The 20,811-nt window shown below is 29.2% G+C and overlaps 1 protein-coding gene across 1 annotated transcript in view; it reads right to left on the reverse strand.

The window, feature by feature from the left end:
* The window catches only part of LOC107447800 (endochitinase), a 106,072-nt gene that overhangs the window by 21,840 nt on the left and 63,421 nt on the right, over positions 1–20,811 (reverse strand). Inside the window, exon 2 of the mRNA XM_071186833.1 lies at positions 4,757–4,805. Coding sequence (XP_071042934.1) covers positions 4,757–4,805 — 49 coding nt within the window. The remainder of the gene's footprint in view (positions 1–4,756; positions 4,806–20,811) is intronic.

The raw sequence follows: 20,811 nt of genomic DNA on the forward strand, positions 1-20,811 counted from the left end.
ATTTCTTTCATGTTAAGTTCAGTCATGAATGGCTTCTTCACCGAATTAGTCTTTCTAAAGTTATCTGAAACCACGTGTTTATGTGTTCATAACTGTGCCTCCAACACTGATGGAATATAATGTACAACTTAATGAATCGCAAAACGAAAAAGTATGAAATAAAATACTTATAAAACAACAACTTATCTATCAGTAAAGTGTAACTTATTAAAATTGAGTTTATATAGCCTCGACTAATTTTCCAGGTTCATTTTATAAAAAGTCTATCTTAACATGCGTCGGAAGGATTTCTAACAAAAATTTTAAAGAAAGCAGATGTTTTCGAATAACAATGTCACCAAATAAATTACTTTGAAAATTTTTTGAAAAAAAAGTTTTTGTAACACATTTTAAGATAAACTTTATATAAAATAAACAGAATACTTGGAAAATTAGCAGAGACTATACAAACCTGATTTTTGTGAGATATTTCCAATATTTTATTGATTACTTTTTCGTGTTGATTCCATTTTTTTTTTGAAATTTTTAAATTATTTTATAAATTTTTAAGAAAAAAAACTTTCTAGAAGATCTAGGAGAAAAAACGGTTTTTGTTCATGAGAAAGCTGATTCTAAGAAAAAAGAATTTGTGCTCTGACAGGAACTGTTCTTTCACAATCTTCACAGAATAATTACTCTCGGAGAGGTCGATTTCCACGCTATTGATTTATCAAAACTTAATAATCCTCAAAATGCAATTGATGACAATTCAATCGCAGTTTTTGTAAGAAAATGGACTTAAATCGTTCTTCACTGATCTTCAATGATGAATGAAAAGCAAATACGCTGGTTGGTGGGCGAAGCGAGCAGTGAACGAAGCTTCTGAGCCTATTAAAAACAGTAAGCTATTGGCACGAATGGTGCTCTACTTTACTTACGGTGCTATTTTGTTTGGATACGCAGAAAATATTAAACTTAGAAACTTGAAAATACAAAAGTGTGTGGAAAGATGTATTGGGCTGGTATAAATAATTTTTATAAGGGAAGGTAGTTTGAGAATTATTAATTGTTTAACATGTAGTGAAACATATACCATGCGGATTGCTCTGCTACTCGCAGCAATTCTACTACAGAATTTGACATTTCTAACAAATTATTTTTTTTTCTTTTTTGTGTAAAGATCACTTTGATTTTATAAGTGATATTTATCTTTAGTATTCTAAAGCTTTAAGACTTTGTTACTGGATATATTTCGGAATCATATTATAATCCTTCATAAAATAATTTTCTGTTAGAAAGTTATATTACTTAACAGTGATAGATATAAAGTTTTTAGGTCCTTAGTTATTTATTGGATGCCAAATTGACTGGGGCTGTTATATCTCCTTTGGCCACTTTCGCTGTACGCCAATGCTTAAAGGTAGTAGGGAGAAAACTATCAGGGTCATAAGAAAATACTGAGTTTCGTATCAGCATTTCACATTGCAAAATGGCGGTGGAGATTTACAAAGAACCGGATACAAATATTCTATCCTTTAGAAAGAAAAAAATTTATTTCAATTTTGAAAATCCCTCTGACAAACAATTGCGACACTGATTGCTACCATAAATCGTGAATAAAATATTGGATAAAAATTTCAACCCTGAAAATATATGCAATGATTCTCTTTCCCCCTTCTTAATATATCATTCCATTTTCTTTAATTTAATGCTACACCAAAGGCCTTGAATATTTTGTCCTTGAAATAACTTTCAGAAAGTGTATTGGCACCAAAAGAAAAAAAAAACAATCTATGTGGTCCGAACTCCTTTTCAAGGGCGTGTCTACTTTTGTGGGGAATGTCCATGCGACACGTAAAAGTTATTCAACAATGTCGATCCTCCTTTATAACGGTGATAAAATTAGAGCAATCTCAAAGACAGAGAGAGAGAGGAGGTAAACACAACACCGCGTTACATGTACAAAAATGTTACATATACAATTAAGTGAATTGGCTGCTACAGTGATTTTTGGAACGATTCAGAAATTAGCATGCTTGATGTACAGTGTGAGGAAAATAAAATTAATATCAAATTTATTAAAAATGTCGGATTTCCGCGTACCTAAACTCAATCTTAACATAACTTTAAATATGCTAATTATTTATAGGAGACAATACATTGCAAAATTTAACAACAGCTTAATTTTTCTGTATTATAACCCTCTTTATTTTGCTTTATTTATTTATTTATTATTATTATTATTTTTTTGTGGATTTAGATTCTTGACCCTTAAAATTTGGGGGTAGCCACAATCTAAAAACTAGGGTCTCAATAGTTTAAACCTAATTTCTTTCAGACATGGAACTCTAAACGATCTTTTGGCGACCAACTTTGATAAATAATGTATAAAAAGACAATTGTGAATGCAAACAAAAATAAAAGACTACTTTATTATCAAAATATAAAATAAGACAACTGTTCGAATCCCAGCTATGTCTGGTCAATACGAATTTCGTACCCTAAAGAAAAATATTCTTACTGGTAGTTCTCGCAGTGGACAGATCGTAAAGACATGGTTCCCAAGAGAACACCGAAATCAAGCATCACTGGCTACGGTCAGTAAGCGGGTGGGTGACCACTTTGATCAGCCTGCGTAGGGACCGAGGGTGCGCGATATCAGTTATCGTTAAACTGTTCTAACGTAAAGTGCTAGACTTTGCGCTCAGATCGTCAAGCTATCAAGCAGGGGAGCTATCCTCTCTGCTGAGGATAAAAATTGTGATGGCATGTTTTCGGATCATCCTCAGGGATGTTTCCCAGAACGTCGCCTAAAGTCCATTGTGCAGCTCTAGTGAAACATAAATAAAGCACTAATCTACCTTACTGGTACAGACGGATCACGGGTTACAGTCCCATTATCGTCTGACTAACCGTAGGAGGTTTTCGTGGTTTTACCTCTCCATGTAACGTAAATGCAGATTAGTTCCATCAAAAAGTTCTCCTCGAAGGCAAATTTCACCCAATACCTGATACCTGGGCTCCCTTGACTTCTGGATCGGGTTCAAAATTACAAGGCTACGGAATTGACCATTTTATTTTGTTTTATAACCGTCTTCAAACAGCCGACCCAATAGGAGTTGAACATTGGTTTGTCGTAAACTCAAATCGGGTCGGCTAATCAACGACGGTTATGAAATATGAAATAAATTAAGAGGAATGGATTTAATGCTCGTCTCCCAATGAGATAAGCTGGGTTCGAATCCCAGCGATGTCTGGTCGATACGAATTTCTCACCCGGCTCACACTGACCACATTGATGACGGAAAATATCTTTAGTGATAGACGGATCACGGTTACCGTCAAGCTAACTGTGGGAAGTTTTCGTGGTTTTCCTCTCTTTGTAACGCAATAAGACAGGTTTATTTCATCAAAAAGTACTCCACGAAGCCACAATTTTGCCCAATACTTGATCCCAGAGCTCGCTTGCCTTCTGGATTGGGTTCAAAATTTCAAGGCTACGGAGTTATACATTGATAGTGGTAAACTCGAAACTGGACCGGATGTTCAACGACGGATATAAAATTTAAAAAAAAATAAGTAAAATGTGTGACCGACCACGGTGCTGACTTAAAATATCCTCAGTGATAGAAGGATCATGGCTTAGAATCCTTTTACTTTCGGACTCACAGTGAGAGATTTTCATGTTTTTTCTCTCCTTGTAACGCAAATGCGGGTTAGGTCCATCAAAAAGTCCTCCGTGGTCAGTTTGTCCCAATGCTTGTTCTAGGAGTTTCCTTGTCTTCTAGATTGTGATCAAAGTTACAGAGCTACGGAGTTGAATATTGATAGTCGTTAATTCAGAATTAGATCGGCAGTTCAACGTCGGTTAAAAATGTCTTTGAAATGAAAAAAACATACTGCTAAACTGCTTTAAACATTAAAAATGGCTATTCAGAGAACTATATTTATTTGTTAACGAATTCAGTTATTCTTTTCATTTCATAAGTTCGATGAATACTAATGCATTTTATTTTGGAAATGCATCTTTTTTTAATAATTTTCTTAATGGAATTTCATTACAAAAATTAGATTTTTTTTTTAAAAAATTGCCATTTCTTATGTACTCTCTTTTTACTTCAAATAATTTCGTAAAAGTAATGAAAGTATAGAGTAAATAATGGTTTATTGATTCTATATAAAGATAATTACAGGTTTCTGAAATTTTTTTAAAAAAAATCCGAATTCTTGGAACCCCAATTAACTTTAAGGGAAATCTGAAATTCCGATGAACACCATGGCCACTAGTCAGGGAAGAAGAACAGCGTTAAAAGTTTGAGCTTCTTAACGTTAATTTTTCGTTTTTAACGATGAATAATATTAAAAAAAGTCTCTTTTTTAAAGTCAAGAATTATTTGACCGATTCTGTTCAAATTTTTTTTTTATCATTTAAAGTTACATTGTTAAAAATGAAATAAAAATGTGTGTTTCTAAAAATTTAAATTTGTTTAAATCTTCATTAAAAGGAATAACAAAAAACAATTATTAAAATTTAATTTTTTTACTCCTTGAATGAACGAGTTTTATAATTATGTGCAAAAAAAGGTTTGTTTATGATCTTTAAATAGTTCCAGAGAAACGATAAAGGATTTTTGACTTCATTATTAATTATCCGATTTAGGATAAATATTTTTCCTCTTGCTCACTATCAACACAAATTTTTATTATATATATCAAAAACAATCAGTTATCATTAATCAAGATTATTGTGTTTACAAAATAAACTTTAAGTACTTACGTGTGACTGTTATGCATAAACAAAGAACAGGAAGAACGATTTTGCAGATCTGAAAAACAAAGAAAACAAATTAAAAATTTGAACTAAAAACAACTTTATACGTAAAAATTACATAAAAGGGAATTTTTATGCATGATGTTATTTCAACGAATTTCTTAATAAATTACGATGACATATACACGGATTCAACACGTTGCCTCCATTACCATATATGGACGCAACCCACCTACCCACCGAATTAGTATTATCCTCTTTTTAGTGCATTGAATTTAGTTAGTTGGCATTAATGCAATTTACCCAAAAGTAAAAGTGAATAAACCACTTTGGGAGGGCAGCCATTACATCGATCCTTCAATTTATATATATCACATATAAAGTAATAATCATTTCTTTTATTCTTTCTTTTATGAACTAAACAACAATGTTAAAATATTTTAAATTGTAACTTTGCGTTATATTCTTTTGAATCACTTTACATTACTTTTTACAATAAGCATTTTTATTAAATTATTATTTTACAACTAAATATTGTCAATCTTGATTTTAGTATGAGATAGTTCCAGAAATTGAACTACGATTTGAAAAATAAATTATTTTAAAAATGAAAGGGAAAAAAGAAACAAGATATATCTCTGATCAATTATTGGAAATAAGTGAATCAACAAATGATTAAAAAAACAAATAAAAGATTTTTCTTTTGTCAGACCAAAAGAAATATTTACAGTGAAATAATAATAACTTCTAATTTTGTCGCTGGCCATTTTGCTTCTATTTTAAAGACATAGAGTTCTTTCTTAGTTAACAGTAACGTCCGTTGTCAATAAATATAAAAACTAAGTGAGAACCTTTCTTAAGCAGAAAACATCCAATAAATCTGTGTTCTTTTCACATGTCCGAAACCACTCTGGTGTTCTGGGTAATGAAAGAGCTGACTTTCCGTCGAAACAAGTGACTAATCTTGATTCCATTTGTGATATAAGTCCCACAAAATCTTTTTTTAGACTTGCAGCCAGGCATAAAGTTCAAACTGTGAGGAATGAACAATATCAAGCTTCTACAAATGCTCCAATGACTAAACTCTTCTTTCCATCTGTTAATCAAAGACTTAAAAACCAACATTTTTTCTGCAACTTTCATGCGACGCAATTTCTCTCTGGACACGGCAACTTCAAGGCATACTTGAAAAGATTTTCCAGTGATCTGTGTGATTGTGATTGCAATATTGGTGGTACACAAGACGTTGAGCAATTTATTGTAAAATGCTCACATTTTGAGAAAAATAGAAAAAACTTAATAATTGCCTTAAAGTTGCTCAATATTAACTTTGCTCCCCCTCTTCGCACTTTTGTGGGAAGCAAAACCATCTTCAAACTTTTCTGCAAATTCATTGATTCAGTTTTTAATGCAAATTTATAAATCACTTTGATTTGTGTACTATTTTAATTTTTCTTTTTTCTCATCGTCTTTGTAAATGTTTTTATTTTTTTTTTATTTTTATTATTATTATTTTTATTATTATTATTTTTCTTTTCTAAATTTTACATGCCCTTTTAGTATGTATTTCTGTTTAAATATCCTACATTGTTTGCTACCATACTTACGTTTGTAAGAATCGTGTTGTACTTTTTCAGTGGTGCACGAGGAATCATTTTGTTCTTAAATAATAAAAAAAAAGCAAATGAATAAATAAATAAGTAAAAAAAACACTCTTGAAAGCAAGCACAATGTTAAACTTAGCCAGCACTAAGGAGTCCAAGTCATGGGAAATTTACAGGAGTCGAAACAATTTGCTTGACTACGACTCTAGTTTGTTAAAATTTATTTAAGTCCTTGGTTGCAAGAAGAATATAATACAAGAAGAATTCATAAATTCCAAATCTAGGTCTGTTTAACTGCGATGAAAAGTTAAATAGAAAGATGAGAAAGTGAATCTGAATGCAATGTATCATTTTTAATAGTTTCTTACAGACTTCATGTTACAATAACATCTTCATGTATTTAAAGAATATGAGAGTGATACATTGATATCTGGCTTGTTTCTTATCTAATGGTTTTGTGAAATTTCAATATTTTGAACAAATATATTTTTTTAAAGTTTATCTCCTTAATTGTTAAGTAAAATGTAATTGTAAATAAAATGCTTTTAATTACTATTCGTAGCAAAAAAAGAGATATGTAATTTTTTCAATGATAAATTGGAGTCAAGCTTACTTATAGTTGGAATCGAACAATTAAGTTGGAGTCGAACATTGTAACTGCTGTTTCCACAGCTCTGCTCAAAACGCAAACTTTCCGTTTCTTTTGAATTTTTTCCCCGCCAAAATAATAAAAACAAATTGTTTTAGTATAAAACTATAAAACTTTACTTTCAAACACAAAATATAACAATGCCTTTTCATGAATAAAAGCAACAGAATACAATCCATTTAAAAGTTATTTTTATCCCCATAATTTGACAGATACTTTCACTATGAATAAAACTTTTTCAGGTTTTTATAAATAAAAAAATCTAGAAAAAAAAAGACAGTTATGGTCGTCAATTTTTTTCTAAAAAAAGCGTGATAATTCTTCGAAAGGTCAATGTTCGAACAAGATTTAAAGCACAATAAAATAACCACAGGAAACTGCTATTCAAACATTAAATTTTCATAGTTTTTTCAATATTGGTTTTCTGTCAGATTAGGGATAACTTTCTTCATATCTGTTTCCATTGATATTCAAATATGGAGGACGTAAGTTAAAAATGAAAGTGACTTTGAAATTGACCATTTGTGCAAGATATCAAAACAATGGCTTCTTTTTGAGCAAAAGAATTTGAATGCATCAAGATAATTATTGTCAATCATCTTGCAAGAATTTTATATTTTTAGACTGTTAATCTCATTCTATTTGCTATCCATATATTATTTTTTATCTCATAAAATTTGAATACTATTTTAGTTTTAACAATTATGTTTTTAATAACATGATATTGGAGGTTGAGTGTGTTTTTATAACAAAGATTTTATTTTGTTTCGTTGAGATTATTTTAATGAGTATTTCACGTTGGAACCTGCGCTGCCTGTTAAAATGACTTTAAACTGATTACACATATTAACCCTCGACGCTCCCTAGTAAGTCTGGCAGATTAACGACACTCGTTTTCAGTCCACAGATTGTGTGTACAGTGCACAAATAAAAATACAAAAATAATGAATAACTTTTGTTCTAATGATTTGATTTACACGAATTAAGGACAACTGATAATTTCTCAAAGGTATGACCTAAAGTATGTTAATTACTTTCTGCTTTTTATTTACTAAATTACTGAAACAATTACAAAAACGCATTTTTAGAAAATTTAATTAGCTTACATTTTTCACATTCTGACTGAAAAAAAAAATTTTTCTGGAACTTCTAGCTCGGATAATTCTTTTCCGCGAAGCATTGTAAATTTTCTCATGAAAACAAATAAATTAAATTCTAATTTTCTTTATAGTATTATAGTTTGCGTTTTTTACGATGCAAAGATACACTTTTCATACGATTTTTCAAAGAAAAAGAATTTGAAAGCTTAAAATTTTGAAAAAAAATGCGTGGTCTTATACTAACACCTCAGTAGGTAGGTGTAATACCTACATTTTAAAAAATCGTTTGCAGTGTTAAACTAACTTTTTTTCTTCCCTTTTTTATTTATTTGATAAAATATAACTTATTTCATTTGCTTCATTATTTTAAAGTTATTGATTTTATGCAGTGTACCATAAAAATGAGTGATATTTAGGGTGGTCTAGTAATTTTGTAACACACTGTATGAGTTGTTATGTTAACCTAATTCATTAGTTTAAGGTATGTTTCTTCAGAAAACGTAATTTCTTGTGTCTGATTTCGTAACTTAAAATATTATCTGCAAAAATTAGTTAGCGTATTTAAAGTTACCCCTTTGAGCCTTTAAAATTGGCACTTAGTAGGGCGATTCCACGAAAAGTGGTCCTGAGTGACTAAATTTTCAAAATTATCGTAAAATCAAAAATGACACAATTTCGGAATCTAGAAGATGTACATTTTTTAATAGTTAAGATAGTTTTTTGAATTACAAAAAATATTTATGTGAATTCTAACAAAAGGTGGAACACTATGAATTTTAACAGGAGTTCTCTTCTTTGTTATGTTATATTCCAATGGAGTTCTTAAAATATTAAAGAGCAATAAAATAGTTTTTAGTAATAAATATAACTATTTTACTCTTTTATCATTGTTTAATGTATTTTTTTAATTTGGCCTAAATTTTTTTGCTTGTTTGAAAGTCGATTAATCAAGATAGTCTAATTTCCCAGTAACACACGTAACATAATTTTGCATTTTTTTCTGTAAAAACTTTAGTAAAAAAGAAAATTTAAAAATTTTTTGTTTTATAAATTAAGAAGGCAAGATATGCAACGGAAAAAATTCTCGAATTAAAACTGCCAATAGTTAAAATTTTATAATTAATTTTATTCAAGGTAACACACGTAACGAAAAGTTACGCGCGTTACTGTTATGTGTGTTAGAGGTACTTATACACTTTAATTATTTATTTATTTTCAATAAAAGATTTAAATCATGTTCGGACATTTTTTATAACCGCCGCGCAACTTCAATGCCACAAATACGGAATTGTAAGATTGTGGTTTTTTGTAAAATCAGGTCGGTATAAGCATTAATAAAAAAACAGCATAATAAGACGATAATTTTGAAACTTTTGGAAATTGTTTTCCCAAACTTCTATTTGTTATACGTTTATGTTTAAGTAGAATATTTCGACTGCATTTGCTAGATTATTATAAAATGGATAAGCTTAAAATAGTGTCCTTATCTGGATTTAAAAGAATAAGAAGATGAAGAAAAAAAGAAAAGAGCATAAGATTCTGCACTTCAAAGGAAAGAAAATAAGGAAATAATGAAAGTTAGACTTGAACTTTCAAAACAGATTGATAATGATGTAAAAGGTTCACCACTAAGTATTTCAGATGAACTTAATTATTAATAAATGGATTTTCTTCAAAAGTTAGATTGTTTATACTATGCTTGTATTGAAACAAGAGCTGGTTCTCTGGATTATTACGGGGAAAAACGGGCAATAAAACGAAAGAACTATCTAACAATGTTTCTAAGAGAGGCTTATACTGATTTTTGTCAGTTGCATCCTAAACATTGTTTAATTTTCCATATTTAGTGCTTTATGACTAAAAAATTTATTGCTACTGTAAAACTTAGAATCAAAACAAATATCATGAAATTTTTATTCTTTAACTGGAAGGCTAAAATTAAGTTTATGACAATACATGGTGATGGTAGAAGTATTTATGTATATAAAGTAAAAGAAATTTTGGATCTAATTGTTGGAAGGGTGCTTCTGATACTTACAAAAATTTCTCATTGCTTGTTATAGGTTTCTAACCATCATTTATTGTAGTTTGGTAACGATGAGAAAAAGATGACAATAGCTCACAATAAAAAATATATAATGGCAAATGTGCAAGAAGAATGTTTTGAAATAACTCTTGAAAATTGGACTAACTTTCAATAATACGTAAGAGTTAAAAGAATCCGAGGTGATACTTTCCAAACAAACATATCTAGCATTAAAACCAGGGAAATTCAAGTTGACTTTGCAATGGCATATTCTTTTGAATATCAAAACGAATTTCAATCAGCATTATGCTATCCAGCCACAGTTCCGTTATTCACAGCAGCTGTTTCCTTAGACGATACTCTCCTAAAGAGTTTAAAATAGAGTCCTTTACAATATTTTCCTAAGGCAAAGACAAAGGTGAAACAATGTCTACACTTTTATTTTAAGACTGTTTAAAAACGATTCTACTTCAGAAGATGAGCTAACAGAAACCTTCTATAGTAATAAGTCAAGTTAAGAATTTAAAAATAAATATATGGTTGAATTATTTCATATTTTGTCAATCAAAATATAAAAAAAGAAATTAATTTGGAAATATTTTACGATATCACATGCAGAAGTTCCTTCTATGGGATAGGTGTGTAGTACAAAATCTTGAAAGCGAAGCAAAAAGCAAAGTTATTTATATCATTGTGTTGTTATACAAAAAAATTTATTTGCTATCCAGTGTTGTTTGCAAAGCTAACCAATCAACTCATGCCTAATACAACAGTATTATATATTAGCCAAAAGGAAATAAAGATATTAATTGAAAAGATCAATACATGGCAACGGTAATACAAAGCATAAAATCTATGCATAAGTATCGTTAGATACTTGAATAAGATGCATAGATGCACATTGTGGCACACAAATAGTCAGTAAGTCAATTTCTGTTCCCTCCTGATCAGAAGTGCGCCTATAACTGAAATTAAAACGACATATGCTCTATCTCGGGAACATTATTGACGCAAATGCACATGCTTGTAAACTTAAAATGCAATATTTGCATAAAATAATTGGAAAATATGCATATTTTTGTTTCCAAACAGAAATGATTTTGAAGGAATAGATGTGCCTAAGATTTGCTATGTTTTACTCTCTAAACCAGTATAAAGAAGGGCTACAACCATCTTTCCAGACCATTAACTATTTTATTTGCTAAAATAAATTGTTTTTCTTCTGCTAAATTAAAATAAATAAATGTTTTAGTGCAACATTTATGACTTCTCAGTTGAAATATTCACAGAGGGTAACACACGTAACGTTCAGTTAACACACGTAACGCACCAATTTCACCAAAATAAAGAAGTTTTTACTGTTGCAAGAAATTTTTAAAAATCACTAAACACAGCTTCGATATTGTATCTCTCTATAAAAGAAAATATCTTAATTTTTTGCCTTTATACTTCACAGAATTAAATGAATATATTCAAAGTTTCAAATATCTAGCATTATAAAGGGTAACACACGTAACAAAATTTCAGAAATTTTTTTTTTCAACATCAAATTAATTTGCGCCTTCAATCTTCGTTTTGAAAACTTACAACACATATAGATTTAACAACAAATTAAGAAAAACATAAAAAATATCTAACAAGTTTATTATAATAAGTGTTAAAGTTGAAATATGTCGTGTAAAAGTAACACACGTAACGAAAGAATCGCCCAGTATTATAAAATTAGAATAAAAATTATACTATTTTTTAGAGCAATTATTATATAGGATAACAACTTTTTTATTTTAGCCCACTGAATAATTTGAATAAAATATTAAAATGACTCTTATCGATGCTGCATCTCAGATTATAATGCTGCATAAATAAAGTTGTGCATTGTTCTTTTCCGCGCTGACGTTCTTATTTTATCCGTTTGATTTACTTTGGTTTGATCAAAATAGCAAGATTTAATTATTTCCTAATAGGAAAGAAGAACATGAAAAGAATAGTATCTTTAGATTCCTTGATTAATAATCTTTGAATATTTTTTTTTCTCCATATGCAGCTTTTATTCTTGTTCCCAAACGTTTCAACTTAGAAATAAAAGGAAATTAATTCATCATTCTATTGGGTCGGCGGAAAGAGAGAGCAGACGGAAGTGCTATCTTTCCCCTCTTCAACACCACCTCCGGCAGGTAAAGAAAAAAGAAATTGAATTCTTGTTTCTTCGCAAGCCGATTTCTTAGATGAAAGAAAGAGTATTTAACTATAATTCAAAGATACTTTTCACCCTTACACGTGAACTAAGTCACGAAAAATGGCATTTTTTAAACGTAAAAAAAATAAAAAGAAATTTATTTTATGAAAGGTTATAAATGCATGCGATTTCCTCATTTAAAACTCGTTTTTATATAGTTTAGAGATCATTCAAATCAGAACTCTAAGTTATGCAGCTAATTAAAATGGTGAATACAGTGTATTAAATTATAAATATTCATATTTTTGATGGTTCTTTGTATTAGCGAAAGTATTCATTGAATTGTTTTGCAGCAAATTTAAACGTAACTTTAATTGAAATATATGGAACATATCTGCTACGCAAATGTTGTTTAGAAAATGATTTTTTTAAAAATATTTCACATTTATTTTGCACTTGGCTTATTATTTTTATTTCAACGAAGCTAAAAATTTCTTATGGATAGATATCACAACTACATTGTCATTATAAATAGTTATCAGAAAATTTTACGAAATTGGATTTTTAATGAAAAAATCAGTTCCGGTAACTATAAGGAGAAAAATTATGAATAGTTATCAGAAAATTTCATAAAACTGAAACATTTCTAATAAAGAAATCAATAAATTTTTGATAACTTTAATGAGAAACTCATAATTATTTATCAGAACATTTCATGAAACTGAAACTTTTAATGAAACAATATATTAATTTTAGTAATTAGTTTAGCAATAAAAAATCTGCTTGATAAAAAAAAATATTTTTAAATGAAACTTAAAGAAACGTTTCTTCAACTTTTCTTTTAAATATAAAAATCATAGTTTTAATAATTATCATTCATGCTATAATCAGAAGTAGTAACTAAAATATTGTCAAAAAAAGATGATTGTTGGTGAGTGGGCAAAGGATGGCCTCAAATTGAATGTTTTTAGTCGCTTTTCTAAGATACCATTAAAAAGTTTAGTAAATAATTAATATGAATCAAGTCATAAGACATAATAAGTGAAAATTATCAAATTTATAAAGCTAAAAAAATAGTTCCGTGTCGGAGAAAAAGCATAGTTATTTATTTCGCAATGAACAAGACGGATTTATAACGGTATTTTTTTGTACATTTTTCATAAAATCAAATAAAAATATTTTATTATTGTGTTAATGCACTTTCCCTCCTATTTCAAGAAGATATTCTTTTTTTTTGTTTATTTTGTTATTTCGGGATTTGTAATTTGCAAAACTTTATTGCCTATAGAAAAAATCTTTTATTATGAGAAATAGAAGGATTGAAAAAAAAATCTTGTTTAATGTGCACTAAATCACATTTTTTTACGCGCACGAAATACTAAAATTTAACATTGGGATGAAAGTTTTAAGACATCGTTTATTTTCATTTATTTATTTATTCATTTCATTTTTCATAGGGTGCATCTTTTAGAACAAATGTATTTAACCCTTTTGAAAGGAATGTCATTATCTGAAAAATAGGCGTGCCACATCTAACAATGAAAAAATTTTCGTTTCATGCATTGAAAAAACTTTTAATTTCTAGACTGATTGTGAGATTTTTACGCTAACGTTTCTTTATGAGTGTCTGAATAGATATATTTTAAAAATTACATAATAAATAAAATAAGAATGTCGATGGTTAACCGCTAGCTGTTAAAAAATTCAAAATTCTATTGAAACGAAGCCAAGCTTACAAATTAAAGAGCAAGATCGAAAACATAGTATGGATTGAAAATTGACGCTACTATGGCCACTGAGTCAATATTCAACCCCTCAAAGGTTTAGCACATTCAATAATAAGATTTTTAAAAAAAATCATTTCTCATGTTGAAAATTATGTTTCTTTTAAAATTTAAAATAAAAATACTGAAGAAAAGCTCATTTAATTTAGTGACTGTTTAAAAATTTGTTTATCAATTTTAAATGGCGTTATTTTCCTTCGTTAGCATTTTAAATGGGGTTGTTTTCTTTTCGTTAGCTAAAACAAGAATTTTTTACTTCATGGTAACAATTAAATTGCTTTTAAACTCAAAATCTTACACAAATAATAAATGTAATTTTATTACAAAAAAACTAAAGCATTTTTTAATATTTTTTCTTATTTCTCTTAAATAAAAAATAGTTTTTTTTTCTTTTAAAAAAACGAAGTATTTCATAAAATTTAAAAATATTTTTTCATAAATTTTTATTTATATTACAAAAGAAAAATAAGTATATTGCACAAAAAAAAACTTATTATTGTTATTTTTTTAAAAAAAATTTTAAAAAATTTTCAGGTATAAAAAAATTAAGGAATATTTTTAAAAAAAAATATGTACACACAGACACACACACAAATATNGTCGATTTGTGACACTCGTGAATTCACATTGTTTGACAGTCCTTTTTATTTTATACATAAACTGACTATCTGAACATTTAAAGAAATTAATTTACATATTTTTATATATATATATATATATATATATAAAAATATGTAAATTAATTTCTTTAAATGTTCAGATAGTCAGTTTATGTATAAAATAAAAAGGACTGTCAAACAATGTGAATTCACGAGTGTCACAAATCGACCGCCTGAGTTAAATAGTTATTATTCAAATACGCGATTCACTTGCAGCAATAATATTCCATTAAAGATTTCGGAAATTCAAAAAAATCTTTTAGAAATAGGGTAAACCAACCAGTAAAGGAACATTTCATAGATATTTTTTAAAAATAAGATTTTAAAGTTTTTACTTAGATTGATTGATAAGAGTAGCTTGCTACCTAACGATAGGAAATCATCTAACAATGCATTGGGTTAATAGGTCATAAATTCTTCTCTTGTTTCTTTGACAAAATTATAAGGTCAGTGTTTGTAGTTATCCGTTTAAAGTACAATTAATTGCATATAATCAAGGTTTTTTTCTCATTGTGAAAAAAATAATTCAAAATATAGTTATCGAAGTTACGTCTTATTTTTTTAAGCATCATAATATAAGCAAGTACTGAGATTAAGGGGTGTCTATTCACTGGATTACCAAAAGATGAAAAACCAATGAATGAACAAGTGTTCCTTTACTGGGATTTTTCCAAGTTAAAATAAAAGAAAATTTTTAATTTTCTTGTACGTTTAGTCATATTATACATCAAAATTATGTTAAAAATACAAAACTTCTAATTCTAAACTTCTAACCAGTGAAGGAACAGGCATGTTCCTTCACTGGGAATAGATTTCCCAGTGAATGAACAGTATGTGTGAAATATGATTTTATATGGATAATTAGTAGTTCTGTGACATAAAGGACACCTAAAATTAAGTTAAATGTTGTATGAATAGTTCCTAAAAGAATTTCATTTCAAAATGCTAATTTAATTGTTTAATTGCTAAATTCATTTAAAGAATTATAATTTTTTATTATTTATCTTTATAAATGTAGTGGTTAGTTACATCATACGTTAGACACCTTATAATAAACTATGTTTACTGATCGGAAACTAACTAAATATAGTAATAAAAGCTTGAATGGAACATTTCTTTGCTGGCTTTAGTGCAAATAATTAGCTAAATTATTATCCTATTGCGGCCTTTAACGTCATGACGGAAACTGGTAGAAAAAAATCCATTTAAAGACAATCATCCAGGTGAAAAATGGATGAAGTTTTTTTTTTAAGACGACATCCACCGATAACTCAGTGCAATGCGAAGATAATTTAAAAACGCAAAACTTCCCTTAGAGAGAATAATATTCGAAAGACTGGTTTGAAAAACTTTAGAGGAATCTTTAGGAGGGAAGTAGCCCTGGCATCCTTTTAGAGAGTGATTGCATTTACAATGCGAACGAAGCGGGACTTGAATACTGCCCTTAAACGGGGAAAATCTTTGGCCCTAAAACTCATAAGGGTTTATATTCTATAGCACCAAGGGAAAAAAAAGAAAGAGCATTAGTTTTGGCTAATATTTTAGCTAATGGAAAAAAAAGTACCTCAATTGGTAGTTTTTCCTTACTGAAGAATTCTTTGAGGTATTACCGAATCAGTTCCTGCTATGTATTTCATTGGAAAAAGCGATTCGTGAAGTGAAACGATGACCGCAGCTACATTTTACAAATATATTGCAAATGTTTCTACCCATGGCTAATTGAAAATACTATCAAATTCTTTATTTTGCTTCTTCTGGATAGGTATAAATCTAATATCAATTTGAAACTGAGCAAGGTTTGTTCATCATAAGAAATTCTTTGGTTTAGCTTTCTCCGTAATGCATGGAAATCTCTCGTTAGATCTTGAAAACCGAAAAATTGTAAAACAATATGTCAAGATAATTTTACATCCATTTTTAAATACGATTTTGAGGCATCAACTGATGAAGTTAAAATGCTTTTATGAAATGTGATATTTTTCTATTCGATGTTGAAAACGTTGACTTTAACAAATGCAGGCAAGGCAGATACAAAGAGTTAATGATCAAGACAGCTCATCAACAAAACACAGACTTCGAGAATATCGATGCACTATTTCTTCAGAAGCTTGAGAAGGAAATCTCACAAGTTATGTTGCAAATTTTTAAAGGAACATCGACAGAAGAGTTTAATCTCCCAAATATCCAATAGCCTGTGCTTTTCTCAATATGGAAGATGGGAGAATTTATTGCAAAAAGAACATTTAGTGAAGTCAAATTTTGGCTCTGAAGCAACACTTCAAACAAACTTTTTCCCATCAATTATCCAGTGAGAAATTCTAAAAATAGTACTGAAAAATCAGAAGAAATTTCGAATATACACCGAAGAGCCATTACATTATGACCACCCTGCTAATAACATGTAGGACCACCTTTAGCCCTCAAAACTGCTAGCACCCGCCGTGGCATTGATTCCACAAGGTGCTGATAGGTAGTCTGAGGTATCTGGTGCCAAGCGCTCACCAACTGGTCCTGCAATTCCCTCATATTGCGAGGAAATAGCGTGGGAGCACGAATTTGGTTTTCCAAGTAGGACCACAAATGCTCTATTGGATTAAGGTCAGGTGAATTTGGAGGCCAAGACATGACTTGAAAGATCCTCGAACCAATCCAGGATGATTCGACCCTTATGACATGGTGCATTATCTTGTTGGTAAACACCATCCCCCGCAGGAAAAACTGTTGCCATGAATGGGTGAACCTGGTCTGCAACTATGTTCAAGTAGCTTACAGACGTCAGGGATTGTTCTTTGAGGATTACGGGTCCTAATGTGCCGCATGAAAACATTGTTCCTGGGCGAGAAACCATGAAAACCAGGGCAAGCCTATTGTTATAGATGGAGGGTGGTCATAATGTAATGGCTCTTCGGTGTACATTTACATTGGCCAAATATAGGAATAAAAGAGGAAGATCAAATCAAAATAAAAAAAAATAATAAATTACCTTTTGCATTAACTTCGGAAAAAAGGACGAAAATTTTAAGAGACTGAAAGAGCTGGAAAAAAAGTTAAAGCAAGAAAGTATGATGAAGAGAGAAAAAAATACGTAAAACGATAAAAAATTTACGATGAAATCGATGCTAAATCGAGCACGTAACGTATTAATTTTGTATTAAAAATATGGAAAAACGCGTTCCATTCTAATTAATTTCATCAAAATAATTTTAAGACGAAACATTTGAATTTATTCACAGCAATCGCGTAAATTTTATCCAAGCTCCTGATTTCTGAATTTTCTTTCGTAATTTTTCGGGTTCTTCGGACAGACAGGATAAACGCCTCAACATTTCAAGTCATGCGATACCAAAACTGCTTCCAATGATATTTGTTCTCTTGTCGTCCAATGGGCTGGATTCTTTTTCAATGGGATACCTGCAAATGACGTAGTGTGGGCATCTCAATCTTGATTGATTGTTGAAACGTGGCATTTGTTTATGTTAGCAACTGTTTTTTTTTTCTTTCATTCTTTTCATTTAAGCTAGGCTTGCCAAGTATCAATTCATGAAAGTGACACATTCTATATTCTTTCACAAAAATTCTATTGTAAAGATTCAATTCTGTCACTATATATTTCTTACTTAACACAAAGATAAAGGCTTAGCCTTGTAGAAAATAAATGAACAAATTATGCATTGAAGTTGCCAGGTATACAAAACAAAAATATGTGATGATTATAATAAAATAAATGTAAGTTAAGTAAAAGACGCAGACGAGAAAGAATTATATTTCAATGAATTTGATGTGTGATACGGCACATTAATTAGCATTTACTTAGTAATTATGCACTTTGGAAAATCTGGGGTCAAATATTTCAACCGCATATATTGACTCTACTGAGTACTTCACAAGGTGCACATAATAGCATCGAATCGGGATCATCCGTAAGATTTTGCTTTCAAAAAGGAACACTTTTCAAAATGCTAAGCGACTAAAATTTCGATTAAAATGGAGGAGAGTGCTGACCGAATATCTATTTCGATGTAAACATTTGCTTTCCCCACAAATAGCACATCTATGTTAATCTTAGTTTTCCTTATCTTTGTTATTATTATTTTCTCATATTAAGAAAAAATATTAAGTTATCATAAATTTATAATTTGAATTAAGGTATACTGAAAATTACTTAAATATTATAAATGCTAGTTAACAGAGCCTAATGAAGTACAATTGTAAAGGTTATATCTAATGAATCTACAATCCACTCAGAATTTTATTAAGCTACGAGACACCCTGCAAGCTGTTTTGAGCCACAAAATGCATTACATCAAAATTGAAAATTATTCAATTAAATTTCCTTTCCCCTCATCTTCTTCTGTTTTTTTACTTTTTTTCTTTTAGTATTTACACAGATTTGATTTTACAGATTAAGTTTTCAATTCTATTGGGATAAAAGATACATCTAATCATTTTTTCGCTTAGTTTTACCATTACAACTAAAAGCTTGTTTTTTTAAAGCCCTACTTAATTTTTGGTTAGTGTGAAAAATTTTTACATTTTCTTATCTTAAGAAGTTATTCGATAATAGCATGAAAAGCATATTCTAATAAATATTTTACAATTATGAACTCATTATGTATTCATCCCATTTGAAATTCTATCACTATTCGACCGATTTCGTATGAATTTAGTATTTTGCTATTTAAACTACATAATTTAAAATTATAATAACATAATTATGCCTAACAGTTCACAATTTTTGCGATTATTAATAAATTAACTGATAAATAATTACAAAAAAATAATTTTTTGCATATAGTTATCTTTGGGTAAGCGAGTTTAATATTTTTGTGCAAAATGTATCGTTATGTACTTAAATATTTCAAGTTTTGCGGCGAAATATGCAGAAAATGAAATTAACGTTAAATGGTCCAAACTTACTATCGCTCTCCTGACTCAAAATCCGTCATTAAAAAAAAATCTATGATTATTCTGACTAGATATACGAGAAAATCCGATCATTAGATCAAAAGTTGTTGAAATGTTTCGTTCTTCATTTTGCGTACTGTGTAATTAAACTAACAAAAATACCATTCCATCAACATCAGCAAAAGTATTAAACAATATAAAATTAAAAGAAGCTTTCAGCTATTATAAATTTAGGAGTTCGTGATTCAATTTAATTAACAAAGTTTTTTCACTGATGGTTCGAAAAATAAATCGTAAAATAAAATTCAATTGTATCAGTGTAGAACAGTTATTCAGATTTAACTCATAAAAATGAAATAAAAAATTAACTGCGTAAAATATTTGTTGATTGAAAACGATATTTAAAATTCCAATTTTAAATATTACAGAAACAAATATACAAATGAAATTCAACTATGTTTGTTATAATTCATTTTTACTTATTTGCTTTGATCGCTGAAACATTATCAATAGATGCTGGATTGGGCATCAGTAGGGGAAAACAACATGTTGTTGATAGCTTAACGATTGAAGAGTGTCGAAAATTGGATAGTTATCTAAGAGATTATTTACCAGCAGGTATGCATTAAAAAAAGTAATAATTCGAAAAAGATATTTCTTATTTGTCTCAAATTTACACAGTTGTGAAAATTGGCAATTTCCACCTCATGAAACAGTACAGTTTCTCAAAGTACAAAGATTGCGTAGGGGAGAGTGGGGTCAATTGTAACATTTTTTACTTAACTATTTTTAACTAACAAAAAATCCAACATATTATTAGTATTAATTGACAGACGAGTAAAGTAGACTATCCTCTACTAGAAAAGAAAAGAAATACCCGATTTTAAATATTATTATATTAGTTATTAACAATTTTTGACAGTCGTGCACTTGTTACAATTGTCCCCACTTAAGGGGTCAATTGTAACAGTTCATAAATTCAACTAAAACATAGTTAATTATACATATTATCATAGTTGTAATATATATTTTATTGATCACAATAGTAGTGATATTTTAGGAGTAAAAATAATAATGAGCAGAGACCTAAAGGGTTAAACTTTTAACTTTAAGGGATTAAAAATTTTAATTTATGCTGTGAAAGGTGACATATAAAAT

The sequence above is a fragment of the Parasteatoda tepidariorum genome, chromosome 10, assembly GCF_043381705.1.
Source record: "Parasteatoda tepidariorum isolate YZ-2023 chromosome 10, CAS_Ptep_4.0, whole genome shotgun sequence".
Taxonomy (NCBI): Eukaryota; Metazoa; Arthropoda; class Arachnida; order Araneae; family Theridiidae; genus Parasteatoda; species Parasteatoda tepidariorum.